The 21,617-nt window shown below is 42.5% G+C and overlaps 4 protein-coding genes across 4 annotated transcripts; 1 reads left to right on the top strand and 3 right to left on the bottom strand.

The window, feature by feature from the left end:
• Window positions 1-1,372: 1,372 nt before the first annotated feature.
• Window positions 1,373-7,216, bottom strand: p3h4 (prolyl 3-hydroxylase family member 4 (inactive)). The gene is made up of 7 exons (XM_069676426.1): window positions 6,719-7,216; window positions 5,504-5,653; window positions 5,243-5,414; window positions 5,030-5,158; window positions 4,797-4,942; window positions 4,296-4,379; window positions 1,373-2,646 (listed from the first exon to the last, which is right to left on the bottom strand). The coding sequence occupies exons 1-7, from the start codon at window positions 7,160-7,162 to the stop codon at window positions 2,497-2,499; spliced, it is 1,275 nt and encodes a 424-aa protein (XP_069532527.1). The 5' UTR covers window positions 7,163-7,216; the 3' UTR covers window positions 1,373-2,496.
• A 1,821-nt stretch (window positions 7,217-9,037) lies between these two features.
• fkbp10a (FKBP prolyl isomerase 10a) lies at window positions 9,038-12,779 on the top strand. Its single transcript, XM_069676107.1, has 10 exons — window positions 9,038-9,235; window positions 9,816-9,961; window positions 10,051-10,240; window positions 10,330-10,475; window positions 10,635-10,824; window positions 10,907-11,052; window positions 11,144-11,333; window positions 11,568-11,710; window positions 11,804-11,967; window positions 12,065-12,779. The coding sequence occupies exons 1-10, from the start codon at window positions 9,039-9,041 to the stop codon at window positions 12,248-12,250; spliced, it is 1,698 nt and encodes a 565-aa protein (XP_069532208.1). The 5' UTR covers window position 9,038; the 3' UTR covers window positions 12,251-12,779.
• Window positions 12,772-16,095, bottom strand: LOC138604230 (cytosolic 5'-nucleotidase 3-like). The gene is made up of 9 exons (XM_069676108.1): window positions 15,983-16,095; window positions 15,482-15,580; window positions 15,318-15,387; window positions 15,152-15,198; window positions 14,675-14,760; window positions 14,495-14,584; window positions 14,222-14,384; window positions 13,938-14,138; window positions 12,772-13,831 (listed from the first exon to the last, which is right to left on the bottom strand). The coding sequence occupies exons 1-9, from the start codon at window positions 15,983-15,985 to the stop codon at window positions 13,721-13,723; spliced, it is 870 nt and encodes a 289-aa protein (XP_069532209.1). The 5' UTR covers window positions 15,986-16,095; the 3' UTR covers window positions 12,772-13,720.
• Window positions 16,096-16,682: 587 nt separating this feature from the next.
• On the bottom strand, window positions 16,683-20,716 carry LOC138604126 (kelch-like protein 11). The gene is made up of 2 exons (XM_069675978.1): window positions 20,204-20,716; window positions 16,683-19,868 (listed from the first exon to the last, which is right to left on the bottom strand). The coding sequence occupies exons 1-2, from the start codon at window positions 20,665-20,667 to the stop codon at window positions 18,284-18,286; spliced, it is 2,049 nt and encodes a 682-aa protein (XP_069532079.1). The 5' UTR covers window positions 20,668-20,716; the 3' UTR covers window positions 16,683-18,283.
• Between the last annotated feature and the right edge of the window lie 901 nt (window positions 20,717-21,617).

Below are 21,617 nucleotides of genomic sequence, written 5' to 3'. Positions count from 1 at the left end.
TTTAATCCGTGTGTGTGTCATGTGTGAATGTACCAGATTTTTAAAGGGAAGAAGAATGTATGCGTGTTTACATTAGTGTTAGGGGCAGTTGGGTTTGTGTACACCTTAACACTCGTCCTATCACCGGTAGATAGGCTGGTTTTTACCTCTAGATGATCATCTCTTTCTATGAAGTGTTGTGCGCTGCAGCCGTGGCACCATAAAGGCAGCACATTAATAAACAATTCAACAGTTTTTATGTCATAAAAAATGAGCACTAGCCAACTGTATGCACACCTATTTGTAAATATGTGCAAGATATACTGAATGTTAAATGCACTGTATGAAGATTTATTTGAAAGATATGTTAAATAATGAGTTATATCTGTTTCAGCTGTCAGTCTCTTGACTGTATCTGCAAATCTCTGCTGTAGTTGACGCTCTCCATGCATCTCTACATGTGGCGTAGCGGCTAAGCTAGCTGTCCGGCATCTCTCTTATCATTCCAGCTATCACTGAAATGTCCTGAATCTTTTGTACATTTGTTGATAGCCCCGAGCCCTGGGTGAACGCCTCAGCCCGGAGGCTTTGTAATGATCCCCGCCCTGTAAATAAGATTAAAGAGATCTGGTCTGGGGTCCAGGAGGCAGCTCGTCTGAAACTGTAAGCGTGTACGAGGTCAGTTTGGTTCATTTGAGCTTTGCACTATGGCAGATGCACTATTGTTATTATTACAATATGTACAGAGTTGGTATCAAATACAATCTGTTTGATTTGGAGTTCTGGGGAAGAAAGGAGAAAATAAGATGCATCCTATCCCATATTTTTAGACACAATCCTTTGAACCAAGACAGACAGACAGAATGAACTAAGGCTTGTAGTTAAACTGAAATGGAAGGAAAATAAAATACTAAAACATGAAACCATAACTCGCTCACACTCACATCTCGCTGACAAATGCTCCTGTTTAAGTATTTATTTTAATGGTTTTAATAGATGGTTAAATCTGGGAGTTTTATGCTTTGGTTTTCTGCTTCTGAAATTTTAATGTCAGTGAGCATGGGAAAACAGTAATCAAGTCCAAAAATATAAAACTATAAATCAATATTGTTTCTTTTAATTATATACAACTAGTATAGTGCAACTGTAATTTTTATGTAAAATAATTGATTTAGTTATTTTTGGTGCATAAGACTATAAAATCCAAGTACAGCAAAAAAAATCCCCATCATACTTCGTCAAAGCCACAAATGACATCTTCAAATTGCTTGTTGTCTGTTATAAACAAGCAATTCAGATAATTAACTATTGTTATTAATCTAATGATATAAACAGAAAATGCATCAAACCCTTGAACATTTGAAAAAGAGATTTTTTAATTCACTGTGAAATACTTAAAGCTCCTGTGAGGAGTTTTTTGCAGGTTATGAAACAGACTGAAATTAATTCTGATGCCTCTATATGAGCTACAAAAGCAAACCAGACCCTCAGCGACAAGATTGATTATTTCTATGTAGTTATTATTAATGCCTGAAACCACTGCCGGGGGGGGGGTAGGTGTCAGATGAAGCGATTAACTGCACACTGCCTTTGTTTACATTTTCCAGGGCAGAAATTTAAAGTGAGTGAAACATATGAGCAGGATGAGATTTTTTGTTAAAAACCACCACTTAAGCATGCACAGGACAAAATCAGCAAAGAGATAAGAGGTACTGCTTTGTCCACAGGGGGCGCCAAAATCAACACAAACAGAAAGTTCCTCACAGGAGCTTTAAATGATTAATTAATGGTATTCTATCGCTATTTATTAATAAAAACGTGTATACACATTATTTCAACACTATTTATATTCATTTTCATTTAACAAATTATTGCCTACCATCTGTTTTCTCCATGTCGAGTTTGCAATCCGCCTAGCTACTGGTGTGGTAGCTAGCTTTAGCCGGAGGGTAGGTGTCAGACGAGGCAAAGAGATAAGAGGTATCACTTTGTCCGCCAAAATCAACACAAACTTAAAGTTCCTCACAGGAGCTTTAAAGGGATTACTGCTTCTTCTGCATTTCTGATGATCTTATTGTGAAGAAAATAAACCAAAGAGATTAAAAGTATATTAAAAAATTACTTTAATTACGATCAAATTATTATAACAACAATAACCCAGGAGGTGGTTGAAAAAAAGTATAGTGTAAGAAAAGCTACATGACACCCTCCTCACAGAGGCATTCAGCTTTCATTAAATAAAGACTGTAGAAAAGTCAGTAACAAGTTTGGGCACTCAGGCCAACGACTGATTATAAACAGAAGAGTTTTAAAAGGCTGATGACAGCCAAGACAGAATATGTCAATCTCTGATCGTGATCAACATGATGAATTGGTCCTTTAATTCTCCAGCTGGGTGAAAGTTGTGCTTTTCCTCCTAAACACTGTCGGGGATGGAGGTTTCTGTCTGCATGGAGGTCAGCATGCTTTGGTGTGTTGGGAGTCGGATGAGTTCTGGACAGGAGACGAGCACAGATGTCAGTCTGCCACTTCTCCGGTGTCCCACTTGGTTTTGGGTTCTTGCCACCACTCAGCCAGGAAGGACTCCTCGTAGTCACCCATCCCCTCAAACTCTGTGTCAGGATGCTCTGAGTAAGAGGTGGCCATTTCTTCTGGACTCACTACGCCCTAAAAGGTAACACAAAACACTCACAGTCAACTGTTTACTGCTTTACTATCTAACTTCCTCTCTATCTGCCAAACTGAAATTTTTTCCTGTCTATAAATCTGTCATTTGTGCTCCCTATAATTCAGCCTAAACTCCCTCTCAGTCCTCCTCCCCTACACTCAGGTCCAGGCAGCGTGTTGAGATGGGAGGGACTGACCTGAGTTAAGTGGATGTGGCACAGTCTCAGTGGCCAACACCTCCCAGCCACATACCACACGCTGCTGGCGGAAAACACAGCCCCCCTCCTGCTCTCTCTTCCGCAGCCTTCATCCCCTCTTTCTTTCTCTCCCTTTCATCCTGGAAGACTTTTTTTTTCTTCTGCTGCTTTTTCCCCATAACTTCAGCAACAGCCGGCACTTAGTCTGCTAGTTTACTCCTTCAAAATAAAAGTTTATTTCACCAAATGTACTAAAACAGAAGAATGAAAATTGTTGTTCAGCCAAGTTAAAGTGTGAGTTCACAGCTGACATATTTTCCTTCTCTTATATCCTCAGGGATATCTGGTCATGCCGGCGGTTTGGGTGTTATCTTGAGGTTTTGAGATGTTTGTCTCTGAAACCTCTGCCGCCGGCCCTGCACAATCAAGGATGGTGGAATTTTGTTTGTGCTTTTGAAAAAATCTCAGTAATGAATATCTAAAAACGGCATCAGGTTAAAACAGCATAGCTAGATAGCACTCCTTAGAGTAAGAAAAACATGTCTGTTATTTGGATGAAATGATCTTTAAGCCGTTTTTTAACGTACTCTTAATTAATTCAATGCACGCAACAGTTTTTCTGCTAAAGCATGATTTGTCTGGTATGACCAGTAGCTTATTGTGGCTAACATTAGCTGCTGTTAGCAGACTTTAGGTAAAAATGAAGTATGTATAACAGAAATTACATGACGAGTTAATGATTTTAAGATTTTTCTATACTGATGCTACATGTTTTAACATTTAATGTTTAGTCATGATCGTCACTTGTAGCACAATTGTGCTGTTCAGGAAAAAAGCTAAACAGGCTGCTTTAAAGTCCAACTGAAAGTACATTCATTTTAATTTCTGATACAGCTTATATATCTGCTCTTTTTTCTTCTTTAAAGAAAATGTAATTTTTATATTAACCCTATATTTCATATTGCTCGTGTTAAGTAGCCAATCAAAGGCCTCCAACAGCCGCTTGGACCTCAAATGGCTTAAATGAAAAAGAGCATTTCTAATATTTCCCCCCAAAAACTCACTTTTTTCCCTAATGAAAAAAATTGAATATATTGAAAAAAAATTATTTGTCTTCTTATAGGTGCGCTGCTCAGTTGCACACTGCGTCTTAATTAAATATTTAAAGAGTTAAATCCCAGATCTAAAGAACGCTAAAGGGCCTTGAATACCGTCTTCTGTGTTGTTGTTGATGTTATGTCAAATGTATGTTTTTTGTTTCCTGTCCTTTTTATCTTGCAAATGGAGCTGCTGTGATGCAAAACAAATCTCTGACTTGGTCTGACAATAAAGTATTATCTACCTACTGTATTTCTGACAACAAAAGACTACATGTGATTTAAACCGATGTGATTTCTGTGCTCACTCTGCTGCCTATAAACAACGCCCCTGGCGACAACAGTAGCAACATACCTCCTCGTCTGTTTGTAGGTAGTTCAGTGCAAACTCCAGCATCTCTTTCTGCTTGTTCGTCTCGTTAAAATACTTCAGCGCCTCCTGGAAAACAAAAGTCACATCAGCTGTTGGGTTGACTCGAGCTGCTGGTGAGAACAAACCAACTTCTGACTGTTTTATAGTTTTATTGCTGCCTGTTATCCTTTTGCTTGCTTCTTACAGCTTTAAAGTACAGCAGCACCACGTTTATTTAGAAACTCGGGCAACTTCAGATGGCAAAGATGTTTATGGATCAGGTCGGAACCATACAGAGCTGGTATACTGCAGCTGCTGCTCTGCCTTTACGAGGGTATACGGGTTTCTAATTGCCACCCTTAGATTGTGCTAATGTGCACGCCAAAACCGCTTTCTGCAACAGTTCTCCTGCTTCGGTTGATACGGCCAGTGTGAACTTTGCAACACTCCTTGTTACTTCTAAACAACCCAAACAACATCCTACAAAGTCTTTGCTTCACTCACAGGCCGAGGCTGGAAGTCGTTTTCCTCGAGTCCCCACTGCTCCCTATAGAAGCGATAGTACGCTACATTCTGCTGCATCACTTGGTCTTTATTGTCAAACAGCATGTAGCTGGCTGCACAGGGAGCAGCGTTCTTCACATCGTTCACTGTGAAGGATCGCAAAATAAAACATGTTAAACAGTAGTGCACAGATTGCTGTAAAAGAGCCTGACTTCATGTCTCATCGCTCTTACATTTATAATAGGAAAACTGGAGGTAGTGATACATGGTGGCTACAAACTTCTCCACAAAGAAGCCCCCCACGCTGGGTGTCAGGTGCTCTTCACACTTCACTTTACATTTCAGCACATCAGTGTAGAGATCTGACGGAGACAGGAGAACATAACATACTCAGTTATCTAATAACATACTTTGGTTAAAGTGTTCTTGGATTGTTCTCCTCTTACCTGCCAGCGAGGGATAGAAGTCTTTGAACTCTAAGATCTCATATGAGCCCTCACAGCCTGCCAAGCAGGTACTGTAAATTTCAAAGTACTGCGTGATGGCCTGCTCCATGTTTCGGGCGCTGCTGCTGAAGTCTCCGCTGTTGTAAAGCGTTACACTCTTCAGGAAAACACTCTGCACGAAAGAAAGAGATGTTTCTGTAAAGTTTGAACAGCTTAGCAGACATTTGATTCGGTTGGGGACGACAGTGTTAGTCTACCAACTTCATACGGCTGCTCCTCATGGTCGATGAGATATTCCTCCACCTCAAACAGCGTCTTGTAGTAGTTCATGTTCTTGGTCAGGTGGGGATCAGTGGGGTTCTTCTTTAGGAAGGTGTGGGCCGCTGCCACTGCCTTCTCCAGGTTGTCAAGCTGTAGAAGAAATGATATAGCAGAGGCTATTTTGATGTTTTTAAAATATGAAACAGTCTCTCACTGGCACACAGGGCTTTTGAGCAGCTCCTGTCCTTAATCCAGTTTGCTTGATACATGACCTTTGACCCCGTCTTACAACTACTAACAGATGTAGATCACCAAATTCTTCTTGAGTCGATGAATGGAAAACTGATTTGCTGTATGCACAGACAAGGAGAGATCCAGCTTCTGCTGCTGATAGTTGCTCTTATTCGTGGTTCAGAGTCATAAAACAAACAGGAAGTTAAATCAAAGCACGTTTGTTGATTTGGGCGTCAGTTTGAGCATGATAGAGAGCTGTAATTCACCTTTTCATTCACCAGACAAAACAACAGACTATCCAATTTAAAGGTTTCTGACTGAGCCCTCTGATGTGGCATCTAACTTCTAAAGGTGTGTCTGGTGGTGGCTAATCTTTTATTGAATGAACAATAACATTAGGGGTTACCTGGGGGTCATATAACCCCTAATGAGAGTAAATCTGATTCAAATTAAGCTCAGTGTTTTTGCCTTGTGAGCAGACCTGGCCCCCAGACAGAGAAGAATACGGGGATTGTTTAAGGGGAACACTGGGGAGAGACGTGGCACAAGCTCAACTCCTGCTCCGCGGCAGGAGGGCGCAACAAAGCAGCAGGGAGATTATAGTGCAAAATTTCCCTGCCTACAAATTTCCTATCGGTGAGTCAAACCAAGTGGATCTGCCTCCGGGGACTGACTGCAGACACTTTTGTGAAGTGTTGGGCCGTTACGCACAGTTATGGCAATGCTAAATATGCTGCTGAGCTATATTTTCCAATCAGTTTCGAACAGTCAAACTGCAATTGGAGGTCATCCAATAACTTCACATCACATTTCTATAACATTCACCTTAATGTCCTTGAGATGGCTTTGACTTTAGAGCCGCAGAGTCATATTTAATTGTATTTTTGCAATAAAAGTTCCGCATTTAAAAGTACAGGCCTGTTTTTATTATGCACCCCACTTTGTCCTCCAACACTCAGCATATGAAGCCCTCTGCCTCACCTGGTAGTACGCATATTGTATGTATCGATACGGCGTCCTTTTCTCGAAAGTTTCCAGCATATCCCTGCGGGGGTACGCAAGTTTAAACACTGGAAAATCCGTCTTGCACTTTTTAAGGCACGCAGCCCTCAGCAGGATGTGGCGCACGACGCGGAGGGTGCTGTCGGCGAACAGAGTGTCGTTGTCCCGGCTGACGGAGCTGCAGTTGCGGCTGCAGAAAGCCTCGCTGTCCCGCAGCAGCCGGTGGAGCCGTAGGCTGAGCTCCAGGAACTTGATGCTCTCTGCCCAGTTCTGAGCCGCGTACTGCTCCAGCGCGTAGCTGTACGCAGAATCCAGCGGCATGATGTCCTTCTGAGGGAAACTTTTAAAGCTGTACTTCTCATACTGAGCCTCCACCAGGACCAGGAGCAGAGAGACCAGACACAAGCTTCTCAGGAGCACCATCACCTCCACCCGCTCCAGCAGGACACTTTTCTTGTTTTGAATGGATCAGGAAACTTCCTCTTTCTTTACCAGGGATTGCTCATGTCTGTCTGCACGTAGGCTGCGAGAGCTGCGTCCAAGCAGATGCTGAACTCAGGTATTTCTGGTCAGAACTTTCAAAATAAAAGCACTGGTAATTTGCACAATGCCTCCACTTGATTTTTTGTTGTTGTGCCCGTTTACTTTTAATTTAAAATATAGTAAGTACAAAGGCTAGCCACCATATAAGCATATTTTGCTACTTTAGATTTTGAATGTGTTTTTCTTCCTCCTGTATCATATGCTATAACTTTGGAGAAGTCACAGGGGAAACATCATGCCTGTGTTAATTTTGTTTAAGTAATGGTTTATTTGACAAAAAAACATACATATTCTGGCTCTGGTCATTTTAAGCATTTCATTTCTCGGGAATTTAAAATTATATAGATTTATGAACTGTACCTAACCTTGAAAGTCCCACACTTCCGGTAACTCTTGCAAGCTTGACACAAACGTCACAGTCTGGAACATAAGACGTACGAAAGGGTCCAGCTTCCCTCAGTGTTTTCCAGGGTCATAACACCCAACAGACCATGAGTGAACCAAATGTAACATGTTAACAGGGCTCTTTTGTTCTCTTTAGTAGTTTAATCAATTTTGCTTCCAGTTCTCAAACTGCAGGTAGAGTTGTAAAAAAAGAGCTCTTGTGTTTAAAGTCTGTTAACAATTTGTACCTACATTCCAAGAAAACAGACAAGCTGAGACATGGGTTGTGAGCTTCATGATCTATATGCATAGCCTAGTTGACACATCACATATTGGCAAATCTAAATGAATCTGAGATATCTGTAATCTTTCACAAATAATGTTAGCAGCCCTGCAGGCTTTTAGATCTCTGACTCTGATGCTTATTAGGACCCAGAGTCCATTTTTAATGAGGTAGACAGATGTGCCCGTGTATAATAACTGTTTAAAAAAGTAGAATAGAATAAAAAAAACTCCAGATTTTGGGGAGGCACATTATAATTCTCGGCTCATCTCATACGTGAGTGAAATCAGGGGGCCGGGCCTCTGAGCCAGGCATTACACGTTTGCAGAATTCCATTAAAAGTGGGTGGGGGCCCAGGGCCACTCCTCCAGCTGCTCGGTGGAGTACATGACCCCAAACATGCGTTAAGCAGGGAAGAGAGAGACTGCACAGGGCCGGAAGTTGTGTAAATTTTGTATACAGAATAAAAGCACGGAGTACATTTACCTAAATAGAAAGGTATACAACTTAGAGAGAACGTTTCCTCATAAGTCACTATTAGTTTAATAAAATTAACAATCAGTCCAGTGTCGTATTTGTTCTGCATCAGCTGGCTGTTTATTAAAGCTTCAATTTGCTTGAAAGTTAGGCCGACTCTCAAAATAAATAACTTGTCATTTGCACAACGCCTCTATTTGATTATTTTTGTTGTTGAAGTGAAATATTCAAACAGAGGACCCATATATATAATTTTTTTAACAAAGCTTATATAGCTACCCAGCATGGTTGAAGAGGCTTCACATGCTGCTTTCCTCAGTGAGTTAATAAGATTTTTAGCTAAATTAATACATATATGTATGTATTATTGGTTTATTTGATTATTTAGATGTTAAAAGTTGTCATACACAATGCAAATGTCAACTTATCCTTCACATCCCATTTTCATAAGGAATTTATTTTGTAATCCCTACCGGAAATAGTTTATCTTATTTCCAACCTCTTCATAGCACTTTTTGCGGTTCCCCTCTCCTCACTTCAGCCGCATCTCCCCGCTGGCAGACGGGTTCTCTGCTCAGCGAGCTTCCGTAGTTATTGTCACAACTTTCCCAAATGGATTTTACTATTTCTTTGGTGTTATTTTTCCTTCATGCAGTCACTGTGAATAGCAGCCCTGGGCCGATAGTGGATGTTGTTGTCGACCGGTACGAGATACCGAGAGTTTGTCCGCGAGAAGTGCAAACAGAAGATTTTATCCGCTATCATTTTAAAGGTAGCTTATATGCAGACGGGAAAAAGTTTGGCTCCAGGTGATGTAACTGCGAAATACACATTCATTGTCAGTTAATATATATACTAATTCTTTCATAGTCGTTCTACTTGCTCTCTCTCGCTCTCTCTCTCTCTCTCTCTCTCTCTGTGTGGGTATTTATATACATACAGAGATGATGACAGGGATGATTATGACAGGGATGATGACAGTAGGGCTGCAACAATTAATCAATTAAATCGATGAAAATCGCTGATTAAAATAGTTGGCAACGAATTTCATCATCTATTAGTTGGGTCTCTGTTATGATGCACGACATGTGCTGTGAAAACGTCACTGGGGGCAGCCAGCCAGTGCCACGGCTTGTGTATCTCACGTGATAAATTACAGAAAGTTAGATTAGTGTAGATTATATGTATGTGTATATAAGCATAATTTAGTGCTGTGGTGTTACACAGAGAAAGTATAGGAATTTACTATACACAAATAATCGAATGTAGAAAAAGGTTTGAGTTTTCTGGGGTTAGGGTGGTGGTTAATTGTTGCCATTTGCTAGCTTTAATTCTGACATTTCTACCTACATTGACACACTCTCTCTTCCACCTCTCTCTTGTCTACAGTTATGACCAGGGCAAAGCCGCCATCAGCCAGGTGGGTCTGGGCAGACTCATCACAGGGATGGACCGCGGTGTTCAGGGCATGTGTGTCAATGAACACAGGCGGATCACAATCCCCCCACACCTGGCATATGGAAGCATTGGAACAGGTTCAAAAAAACATGACACTTGGCACAGCAGCATGTTGGTTACATTACTTGGCTGGCTTTATTCCATCTGTGATTTTTTTCTCTGACAGGTGATGTAATCCCTCCTGATGCTGTGTTGGTGTACGATGTTCTGCTGCTGGACATTTGGAACAAAGAGGACAAGGTCGAAATCCGCACGCTCAGCAAACCTGCAGCCTGCAACCGCTCCTGTGTGGCATCAGATTTTGTGCGCTACCACTATAACGGCACCCTGCTGTCGGGTGAAGCCTTCGACTCCAGGTGAGGCTGCGGGCAGTGTGGTGCTGTAAGCTAAGAGATTAGACTTTAATATTTTACATTTTGAAGAACTTGTATTGTGTTTGATCTAGCTATTCGAGGAATGTGACCTATGACACCTACTTGGGACAAGGCGACCTCATCAAAGGCATGGACGAGGGCCTTCTGGGAATGTGTGTCGGGGAGAGAAGGGTCATCATCGTCCCACCATTTCTGGCATATGGAGAGACTGGCTCTGGTAATAATGTTCAACATATGACTAGTATATCTAGTAAGTTAACAAACCATAATATAACTACATAATAAAAAAAAGCCAGCCTGGGAGGTCAAGTAAATGTTTCTGTATCTCAAACTGTGTTAATAAGGCCCGCTGAAACTCTGACCTTTCTCCGAACAGGAACTAAGGTCCCTCCTCAGGCCACGCTGGTGTTCGAGGTGCTGATGGTCGATATGTTCAACCCTAAGGACGATCTGATCGTGGAGGTGAAGGAGGTGCCTGAAGGCTGCACCCGCAAGACGGTGACTGGAGATTACATCCGCTACCACTACAATGGCACCTTCCAGGACGGCACAGCCTTCGACTCAAGGTAAACTCTCCCTCCTTCCAATCTTAGAGTTCATTTCTGTTCACATTTTATTCTTTTCTGAGTTAAACACCTCTCCTGACAGCTACCAGCGAAACAGCACCTACAACACATACATCGGGATGGGAACCGTGATCCGAGGGATGGACAAAGCCCTGCAGGGGCTGTGTGTGGGAGAGAAGAGGAGGATTACTGTCCCTCCTCACATGGCCTATGGTGGAGACGGAGTCGGTGAGTTTGGCACTTTGCATTCAGGACAACCAACAGACCAATAGGATTATATTTATAACCCTGCCCTGTTCCCTTTTCTCTCCTTCTTTAGGAGACCTCATTCCTGGCTCTGCTGTGCTGGTCTTTGACATCCACGTCATCGACTTCCACAACCCTAAAGACCCGGTCCATATCGAAGTTACCCACAAGCCTCAGGAATGCAGCGCGACCAGTGAAGCTGACGATTTGATTCAGTATCATTATAACTGCTCCTTGATGGACGGCACCCTGCTGTACTCCTCGTGAGCGCGCTCTACTGTGCACTCTGCTACACTGCATCCTCCTCCTCCTGATTCATGCATGTAATCACTGCTTGCTCCTTGTCTGACAGATTTCAGTGGGCTTTCAACTGCATATATCATACTATTTATGTATCCAAGGCAACAGCACATAGCCTGCATGGCTCGAGGTTTTAGTACTCTATAAATTTAGCTTTGTCACTTTAAGATTAGTAATTTAACCATTTGCATTTGCAGGGACCAGTTCAACTCACCTTCTGTTACGACTCTCGGAGCAAACAAGGTGATTCCGGGTATGGAGGAAGGTTTGAGTGGCATGTGTGTAGGCGAGAGGAGGGAGGTGGTAGTTCCGCCACACTGGGGACATGGTGAAAATGGAGGTCAGTCATCTTTATCCTCCCCCCTCTGCACACTCTTTCTTTTCAGACCCTGGAATGACTCATGTTTTTCCTCCTCTGTGTTGGTGTCTCCAGCGGGAGAAGTTCCCAGCAGCGCTGTGCTCTTCTTCGAGCTGGAGCTGGTGGAACTGCAGAAGGGGGTGCCGGAGGGCTACATGTTTGTGTGGCTGGGAGACGGCCCCGATCCCCTCTTTCCTGCTATGGATCTCAACAATGACAAAAAGGTCCCTCTAGAGGAGGTAAGCAAATGTTTCTTGTAAAGCAGGTCAAACAGCGTGAGTACAAGCAGTGAAAATGTGATATAACAGTGCAAACCTATCACCTGTTGTCTTTCAGTTTTCCACCTTCATCATGCTCCAGGTTAAGGAGGGCAAAGGTCGTCTTCGGCCGGGGCTTGACGCCAAAGCCATCATTAAGGACATGTTCAATAACCAGGACACAAATAAAGATGGGAAGATTGTAGAAGATGAACTGATAGTTGAAGATAAAGAGTCTGAACAAGTGAGACGAGACGAGTTGTAAATAGGACACGTTCAGTATTTCAGTGGTGGGAAGAAGCAGGCGTGCTTGGCTGCGGTTACAATTTCATCTCAGCGATTTTTTTGTTTCTGAGATTGAAATTTGTCGTTTGTTCTTAAAATGAAGGCTGATTCCAATGGAGCTGAACGACAACCACAGCAGAAGAAGAAACCTGTATTTGAGGGTCAGTGTGTTGTTTACAGGAATCTGGTGTTTAAAATGTGACAGGAAGACACAGTGGTTGGTGTTTGTGTTCTGTTAAAAAAAGGGCACATTTGATTCAACCAAGAACTACTTAGAAAGCATGTGGGCTGGGCCCTTCTTCCAGAATAATTAATTTAATATAAATTAGTATCCCACACAGTGCCTCATAAATAATGAAAACCACTCACTGGTTGTACAGTATGTTTGGGAATGACTAGTTTGCAGAAATGCTATTGTACAAAATTATAGTAGGAGTGATGTACAGTGAAATGTCCATGTACAATCAACACAACATTCTTCATTAATAAAAACATCCAAACTTCTGAAACCGTCTTTTATTTTAGAAAAGTTGGAACATATGAAGAGTTAATGAGTTTGGACAAAATGAAACAACTACACTTGACTATGTGGCACATTGTGGACACGACAGATGAAAAATACCAAGCTTTCCCTTTGTTAGAAAGTGTTTTAACTCTTGTTTGTGGCAGTGCAGAAATAAGTCGTTTAAATGTATATTTAATTAAACTAAAATGTTAAAATGACTGAAGGTAAAAACATGTAAAACACTACAAAAGTGAAACTGTGTTTTGTTTCCTGTGTAATACTGTGACACTCCTGAGGTAGAGTTTAGTTTTTACAGGTTATTTAGTTCCAATTTTCTCAGTATAGTTATCCTAGTTTACAACGCCTTGATGTTACACAAGAGCATAGTTTCCATACGAAAATACAGCCTGTGCATGTTTGAAATCACAACCAGAAACTTAGCGGTAATAAAACAAACATATTTCATGTATCAGGTTAAAATTAGCTGTAAAAAAGTTATATTGTAACAAGCTGGAGATCCGCTTCAAACCTCATGTTCAGACAAGTGCTGCCATTTGAGATGTGCGTTTACTTTCCCTTTATCATTACATCCTATATGACAACCAAAACTTTCAACATAAAACCAACTTCCCCAACACTAACTTAAAAAAACACCCATAACCACACAGAGACTTCACATGCTGCACAGTAGGTGGCCTCCGTCACACAGTGTTGTCCAAAGCAGTCTCACCATACAACTGAGAACGAAAGCAATGGACAGAGATTTTAAAGGGTGACATGATGTACGTGAGGGGCAACTGTCGTTTGGACTTTTTGTAAAATAAAGAGAAAGGATCATGAACATTCTTAGTTGGGTGTAGCTAAGCCATCAACCGGCCCTTCTTGAACAGGGGCCTCCTTCAGCTGACGGCACTGGAGTATCACCTGGCCTGTGGTATTCTCAGTTCACTTGTTGCCAGTGAGGTAGAGCATTACAGCGTTAGGGACTTCCAAGGTCTCATCTTTTACCAACACAATATCATACGAGTCCAAGTAAGACTGCTTCCTCTCCTCCACCTGAGAGCAAAAAAATCAGATAGGTGAGGATATTAAAATGCGTTGAACTTTTTTCTCAGGGCGGCAGTCACTTTCATGAAAATGAGAGGGTGGGCTTTTTATTCACCTTGTCATTGAGGAACCCAATCTTGAGGATGTTTTCCATGTCCTGCACCCCATCAGCCATGGTCAGATCTCCCAGAGAGTCTCCCATTAGTAGCACGTTCGGCCGCGTTCGCAGCTCCTGGAAATGGCCGGTGTTGAGCAGCGCTCCTTCCCTTTTATTGTAGATGTGGATCAGCTCTCCCTTGAAAGCCTTCAACACTCCCTGTACCAGCAGACCAGGTCAGATACATTAGTCCAGACCCAGGACAGGGGATCAAAAAAGGAGTTTGTGGTGAGGCTACTCACGGATTCATCAAAGTCCATGTAGTTGGAGAAAACTTTGACGTTGGAGTGGAAGACCCCGGCCTGGTTAATAACCTCTTCCAGGATGTCTCCTATTCCAGCAGAGAAGATGAGCAGAGGGATGCTGTGCTCATGGAGGTGGTTAAAGAAGAGCTCGTAACCGTCCCTGCCAAAATATATCATTATAGAAATTAGAAAACCCATATTGACAACTGTTCTCACAACTGAAACGATCAAATACATTTTCCGGTCTTTGGATAAAGCATGCTTTCTGACCTCAGCATGGCTTCAGACTCCTGCACCGCCACGGCCAGCAGGTCTTTCCTAATCTGCTGCTGAACCAGTATTTCATGGGCTTTAGTCCACCTGTGAGGTTAAGGTACAACACAGTTCTATGAACACATAACAGTGCGAAATATCATATTAAAAAACAAAAAAGCTGTATTAGATACTCACCAGTCCACCATAAGTGGCAGCTTTTCCTCTATTGACCGTGAAGAGTCAATTTCTATAGGGTAGTATGTGTTGAGCAGCTCCTTCAGCTGACAGATACAAGACAATACTCAGTAAACTAACAGATAACTGCCTAGTAAACATGTAGAAAACTGTAGCATATTATCAAATTAGACTTGATTAGAGTGATCTATCAAATAATGCTTATGCAAGATAATTACACAACAGGAGGACTGTAACGAGTCTGAAGTCTAACCAGGTCTGAACACCAGGTTAAGGCTTACCATCCGGCATTGCTACTGAATCGTTTATCTGTTTGTTTTATTTCTTCCTATTGCCCACTAGAGGGCAGATGGACTACATATGAGAGAATGAATGAACTATAAATACATGTGGAGAATATATTAGATACCAAATATATTTGAAATGTATTTATTAATGACTTATTATGTTTACAGAAAACCTGTTTTACATTCTTACCTGTTCTTTGCACTCAGCGGAAATAAGTTTGCTGTTGTCAAGAATATCTGCAAATAAAATACATGGACATAATGATATATCCACAAATAAAAAAAGTTTGCCAATACCAACATTTACATGCATGGCCACCTCAAACTACAGCTTACTTGTTGGCTTGCTTACTTACTGTGACAGGTAGGGCACCTTTTACCATTGTGTGCAAACCTCGTTAGGGTCATGTCAAAATCTGAGATCACCTGGATGAAAATTAGAAAAATAATAATTAAATGTAGGGCACTTACTTTAGATGGAAATATGACACCTGTCGTAGATTTGTATACGTTATTATACCTGCACGGTGTTGGAGCCAGCCTTCACCATGGACTGCATGATCTCCTGTACCCTCTGAGGGTCCCTCATGCACACTGACGGGTTGGACAACTCTGGAATCTTAGCATTGAAAAGACTTGTTATTAATACAACAATTAGACTGTAATACTAACAACATGTCATGTTGGAGCTTTGAATAACACTTCGTCCAATTACACATCACTTAGGAATCTGGATGGACAGAACATGTTAGCTAGCCGTTCAGGTGTTAGCACCAAAATAATTAACACATTACTATAAAGCTAGCTCAAGTTTCCTGCATAATATTTTCCAGTTATAAAACAGCGACGCAAAAGACATTATAGTATGCAATTTACCGCACTACAATTTACTGAAACGATTTAGATACCAGACACCACACTACATTGGTAACATACATAGCTCGGCTAGGTATGTTTAGCTAGCAAGTGTGCAAGTTCGTTTGTGTTGGCATTCTCCTAAAATTTTGCTGAATAGGATTACCATTTTCTTGAATTACGTTGTTGGTCTGTTGATGATCTTTTGACAAAAGGCGTTTCGTCAGTTAAAGTCTCCGTTGACATGTAACGTTACTGTTGCTACTGTGCTAGCTTGAGTGGTTTCGCTGCCTTCCAGTACTGTCGAAAGTGTCGGGATTTTCAGTATCGCATTTTAAAAGTAGTAGAGAGTGCATTTTACAGAGGCGTCTACAAAAAAAACACTAAAGAAACCCAACCAGATAAGCTATGAAAAGTGAGGATAGTTAGATCTAATTTAGTCCATGCACTGCCACTTAACATTTATTTAAGTTTGATTTTGATTTCATTTTGTCAGAAATACGAGTGTATCAAATACACGTAAATGCAGCACCAATACTTGTATAACTTGAGGTGGGACGGTATGTATTGTTCCCCGGGCAAAGGCGCTGATGAAAGGTTCCCACCCCTTCTCTCCTCCGAGGTTTCTCTACGGTACCCTACAGTGATTATGGAGATGGTGATTTTTTAAATAAGCCATTACGACTGATAATGTTGCAGAGCGTAGACTAACTTTAAGACAAGTGATCACTGGAGCGTGATGTAACTTTGTAGCTTTTTATTATAACCGTCTTAAATAATTGCATATTACATCTAAACTGCTTGGAACTAAATCCTTTAATAAGTAAAGACCAAAAAAGCAGTAACACACCATGTATGCAACAAGCTGTCTTACAAAACAACTTTAATTGCAAGTGATGATATTAGCATTTGTTACATCCAATATTAGGACACAATGTCAGACTATCACATGCAAAGCAATTTACATAGCTTATTCCACTTAGTATTCGCAGTGCTTTACACCTTGGTCATAAAGTGAAATGAATATCATTTCTGCACCCTGTAACCTTTATTCTGGGATAGGTGCTGCAAGGACAGTGGGCATTTCTGAATGTCAGTCACAAAAACATTCATATAACAATCCTTTGCCTATTAGTCTGATTCCTTTAATCTCATTTCTAAGACATGTTGGAGGATGAAATAAGACCACAGAACATAGAAGATATCTTATATACACCCAGATGAAGTGAAGTGCATAACCCAAGGTTTTATGAGACATTTAATGTTGGAAACAAATCTGCAAATAATGATGATCTGTTTTATCTGGCTGAAAGCTAAAACAAAACATTTCCAAATACAATCACCATGTCTGATATGAAACAAATGAAATAAGCAAAGTGCAGTGGCAAATTATATTCCTGTTTTACAAACAATTAAAAAGGTCAAAAAGTGCAGATATGGAGAAGCTCTGCTTAACACAAATCATACACAACCCTTGACTCACACATTTCCAAAGGATTTTTCTTGAGTAAGTGGGAATACACCGAGCCATAGACTGCCAAAGTGCAAAAGAAAGGAATGATTGAGTCACTGCCAATGATTGGTGCTTAATGCAGTGGCTACATAGAATGTTTCAATGTTAAGATAACTTAAAGGAATTATTTCATTACATTACATTACATCATCTCATAACATCACAGTTCTCTCTTTGTTTCCCCTCTCCAGGAACCTGGAGAAAGAATACAAGTTTTCAAGTATTACATGAGCAAAAAAATATATATACTAAGTACGACTGTTGAAGGGAAACTGCAATCTAGAGCAAACTAGTCTACAGGGTTTTAAGACTAACAGCCTTTCTGAATAAATTATTTACTTGTTGAAGCTGCACAGCAACAAGCAGAGCTGTTCTAATAGATCTGTTATGATACTAAGTTCTTTGTGAGTGTTAGACTTTTGTACAGATGCTACACTTGCATGGAGAGATTGTCACAGTGTTACGATGGAATAAGACTTAATTTAGCGAGCTGGGTTGAATGTAGGAATGCAGCTATTAGTAATGTCACATTGCCGTTTAAGGACAGGCATACATTAAGGAATGTAAAATATCCATATAAATGTTTACATATACAGTTTTATACTATTTATGTACAAACAGATAAACAGAATCTACACCAACATATTTGACAAAAGGATATTTAGTTGTTGGCTGCTATATAACACTCTTATTCACATGTTTACATTCGCCAGATCCCTCCACACAGACCTCGCCTGCCTACACATTTCATGGCTTTCAACAAATCAGCCGTTAACACAACACATCATGAGAGTCGATGGCACAGAGTTCAGTTCAATGAAATCCAGAATGAAAGCAACACAAGACCTGCTGCAGCACGTTGTGTTATCAATGGAGGGGTTGATGAAAGTGGCTGCAATGTTATGTCCTCGGACAGAGCCGTGTAGTTCTTAGACAGAGTGGACCCCGACTTGCTCAGCACTCTATCTGCGACTGAAGCTGCCGGCGCAGGGTGAGCGTGCGCCGGTGAAGCTGCTGCATCTGCTGCATGCGGTCTCGCTGGCGGGCCAGGTTCTGGGGCATAGGGTAGCGCTGGCAGCCATACAGGAAACGGTAGGGGATCCGGACATGGCAGGCGGTGGCCCGGCAGCGAGGCTGAGGCATGGGCGGCAGAAGCATCCAGCGCTTCCTCTCAGCGCAGTAGCGGTACGCCTCTTTCCGGTACTGCTTGTCCACGTCATCGCTGTTCTTCCAGCCTCCGATGATGAAGACATCCTCATCGAAGTGGCAGATGGCAGCGCCCTCGATGCTGGTTACCTCTGGAGGCAGGCTCTCCAGGATTTCATCAGAGATACGCACGCTGATCTTTTGCTTGGCCACCTCATCCCTCACTGTGTAGCTCTTGGGGCAGCAGGAGGCTGTGTGGTAGAAGTTAGTGGAGGCCACAGCCATCTGGAAGATGCAATAGTTGTCAATAAGAGGCAGGGAGTCGACATCTTGCCACTGGCGGCTCTCTGTGTCATAGCGTGTGGTCACCGTCTTCAGTCCATCTTCATTGTCTGTATCGACAGGTGTGCGTGCTGTGACGTACACATAACGGTCCTCTACACTCACCGCCTTCACATCACGCAGAATTTTGGGGGCAGATTCCAGATTATGCCACTTGTCCTGCTCAGGCTCATACACACTGACATCTTTGAAACCTGGACTGAAGTTTCCATGGCCACCAATGCTGTACAGTATATCCTTAATGCAGGTGAGTCCAAAGGAGTGTTTGCGTGTGGTTAGGTTGCTCACCTGCTCCCAGGTGTTGCGATTTGGATTGTAACGTTCCACCGTCTTAGCAAAGCCTGGCTCCATAGAGCCGGCTACGTAGACGTGGGACTCTGTGGCAGCGATGGCGTGGCCGTCGAGGTGGTTGTGGATGTGCGGCAAGTTGACCCATCGGTCCTCGTAAATAAAGTAGCCCACGCACTCGCTCAGGTAGTCCCCTCCCTCTGACACTCCACCGACCACCATAATAACGTCCATGTTCTGGCCAAAGCGAGGCTGAAAGGAGGCCATGTGAGAAGACCAGAACTCCATGTCAGCTGACTTTAAGTTTTCAAAGCGGATGGCATGGCCCTCTACTGCCTCTGACACCAGCCGGAGACAGGCCTCGTTGGCGGCCACCAGCCGCTCATTTTTCACCACCCTGGTCAGGTAGGTGGGCTTGATTTGGGGTAGCCTCAGGAGACGGAACAGCTCCTCAAAGTAGCGGCCTCGCTCCTCTGGGTTTTTCTGCACCCACTTCACCACGGCCTCAAACAGCACCTCCTCAGAATCCACTGTGATCTCTGCATCAGACAGCCAGTCACGGACCAGGTGAAAGGGCAGCGTGTAGAACTCCTCATCCTGGATTACCTTGTGGAAGTTGCGGCGAATCATGTCTGCAGCACGTAGGGCCAGCTGGTCCAAGGTGTACATGTGGGCTAGACTGTGCACAGCCACACAGTTGGTCAGGCTCAGCTTTTTCTTAAGGAACTCACCACAGAAATCCTTCAGCTGCAGCAGCAGAAACCTATTATGGAGAAAAGAGAGAAAATACAGTTCAAGATATCAGAGAAAAACGAGCAGTTCATGCTAACTATACAATAATATTGTGTTTGGACTGGTGACGCTGTTTTCTGCAAGCAGAGCACAAAATCAACTATTTCAGACAACAGAGCAGCCATTGAAGGCCTCATGCTTTGACTATCAAAATCTCTCTCTCTCTCACTCTCACTCACACACACACTCTCTCTCTCTCTCTCACACACACACACACACACACACACACACACACACACACACACACACACACACACACACACACACACACACACACACACGAATGTGATTGTAAACAGATCATACCTGTCAGCTAGCTCCAGTACTTCATGTACGTTGCAGGTGCTAACGCGTATTTCCCCAGTGTACATGTACTGGATGACACTCTCCACCGTATCCGGGTCTGGCCCCAGTTCTGAGCTCCATTCCTTCATTTCTACCCGTCCGGACAAGGACTCAGAAAACTGTCCTCCCAGCAGGGGGGTGAAATAATCGGTGGCCGCAGCCAAGACAGACCTGTGGGCTGAAAACTCACAGCTCTGGACGCTCCCGGTAGCTACTCCGCTGCTGAAGGCCAGCGTCACGTCGCAGAACAAGCCCTGCTTCCTTTGCTCGTTCTGCCGCCGAGACAGCTCCGAGCAGTGGGAGGAGGAGGTGAAGTCCTCCGTTTCTTCCGCGTCCCCGTCTCCTGCAAGGGCGCTGGGTGTGCCGGTGCCGCCGCTACCGCTGCTCCTGGCGGAGTCCTCCGGGTTGGGAGCCGCCGCTGCCATTCTGCTGCCAGCGCTGGAGGTGCGCAGTGTTGGAAAATCAAGTAAACTAGTGAAGGAAAGGAGGCGACATACGCAGCCACACATACATGGAGTCAAAACAGAGCACCACAGTGAAGTGCGTTTCGTAATCGTAGCGTAATACCCGCGTCTTAAAGGGGCAACATGTTAAGCTTTTAAGTAATCTGAAATTACTCATTGTTAGGTTTTAAACGCATTATTTAGGGTAAATCATACATACGGTGGATGTTCATATCAATTTAGTTTTATAATGGCTTTGTCAGATAGAAAACACAAGTGTTATACATTAGATAAATAACAGCATCTACATAATAATAAAATAAAAATGACTAAGGTACTATTTTACATAGGCTATCATTCATAGTCAAGCTAAAACTCACCGTTTATCACCGTTTCGTGTGCCAAATTGATTAAAAAGATACAGTACGAATGGGGAACCGACTTCTGCTTGGTAAACAGACACAACTGCTGACCTGCGCAGTGGCAGAAAGGCGTCACCGCGTCGTTGACGTCGGTTGCAGTTCCCTCTGCTGAGCTCTGCACATGGGAAGGAACTTATACTGTCATGCATGTAGTTTGCTCTGCAGGCTCAGGGACGGTTGAACCACTCGAGCCTGAAGTAAATGCTCAGCCTCTTACCCCTTTGTATATGCCCTGTGACCTGAAATAAAAACCCCGTTAACTCACTTCATTTTATGTTAATTTGCATATTGTATTTGGTAATTAATATATAATATTGTGCTTTACATAGAAGGAAAAAAGAAGGAAACACAGGAGACAGGAAAAGAAAAGGCATAATAAACAGGTATAATTCCACCTGTGTGATTAGGTTTGCTTGTAAGGTGTGTAATTGAGGTCAGGTGCATAATAGCATGGCATACAGATTATTTTTTCTGTCTAAAGCATGTTTACATTTACTTAAAACAACTGGA

The sequence above is a fragment of the Semicossyphus pulcher genome, unplaced genomic scaffold, assembly GCF_022749685.1.
Source record: "Semicossyphus pulcher isolate SPU_LCO1_2020_fin unplaced genomic scaffold, fSemPul1.0.p SCAF_25, whole genome shotgun sequence".
NCBI lineage: Eukaryota > Metazoa > Chordata > Actinopteri > Labriformes > Labridae > Semicossyphus > Semicossyphus pulcher.
The sequence above is the reverse complement of the archived record's forward strand: the minus strand, read 5'-3'. Positions and strand labels throughout refer to the sequence as shown.

Coding starts and splice junctions, on each gene's coding strand:
- p3h4 (XM_069676426.1), bottom strand. CDS start 7,162: ATGGTGCTCCTGAGAAGCTTGTGTCTGGTCTCTCTGCTCCTGGTCCTG. Junction 5,159..5,242: donor CTTCTATCCCTCGCTGGCAG/GTAAGAGGAGAA, acceptor TGTCTCCGTCAG/ATCTCTACACTGATGTGCTG. Junction 4,943..5,029: donor CCAGTTTTCCTATTATAAAT/GTAAGAGCGATG, acceptor GATCCTTCACAG/TGAACGATGTGAAGAACGCT.
- fkbp10a (XM_069676107.1), top strand. CDS start 9,039: ATGGATTTTACTATTTCTTTGGTGTTATTTTTCCTTCATGCAGTCACT. Junction 10,825..10,906: donor GGCACAGCCTTCGACTCAAG/GTAAACTCTCCC, acceptor CTCTCCTGACAG/CTACCAGCGAAACAGCACCT. Junction 11,334..11,567: donor GGCACCCTGCTGTACTCCTC/GTGAGCGCGCTC, acceptor TTGCATTTGCAG/GGACCAGTTCAACTCACCTT.
- LOC138604230 (XM_069676108.1), bottom strand. Junction 15,199..15,317: donor AAGGTGCCCTACCTGTCACA/GTAAGTAAGCAA, acceptor TTTTATTTGCAG/ATATTCTTGACAACAGCAAA. Junction 13,832..13,937: donor TTGGGTTCCTCAATGACAAG/GTGAATAAAAAG, acceptor TTTTGCTCTCAG/GTGGAGGAGAGGAAGCAGTC.
- LOC138604126 (XM_069675978.1), bottom strand. CDS start 20,667: ATGGCAGCGGCGGCTCCCAACCCGGAGGACTCCGCCAGGAGCAGCGGT. Junction 19,869..20,203: donor GTACTGGAGCTAGCTGACAG/GTATGATCTGTT, acceptor TCTCCATAATAG/GTTTCTGCTGCTGCAGCTGA.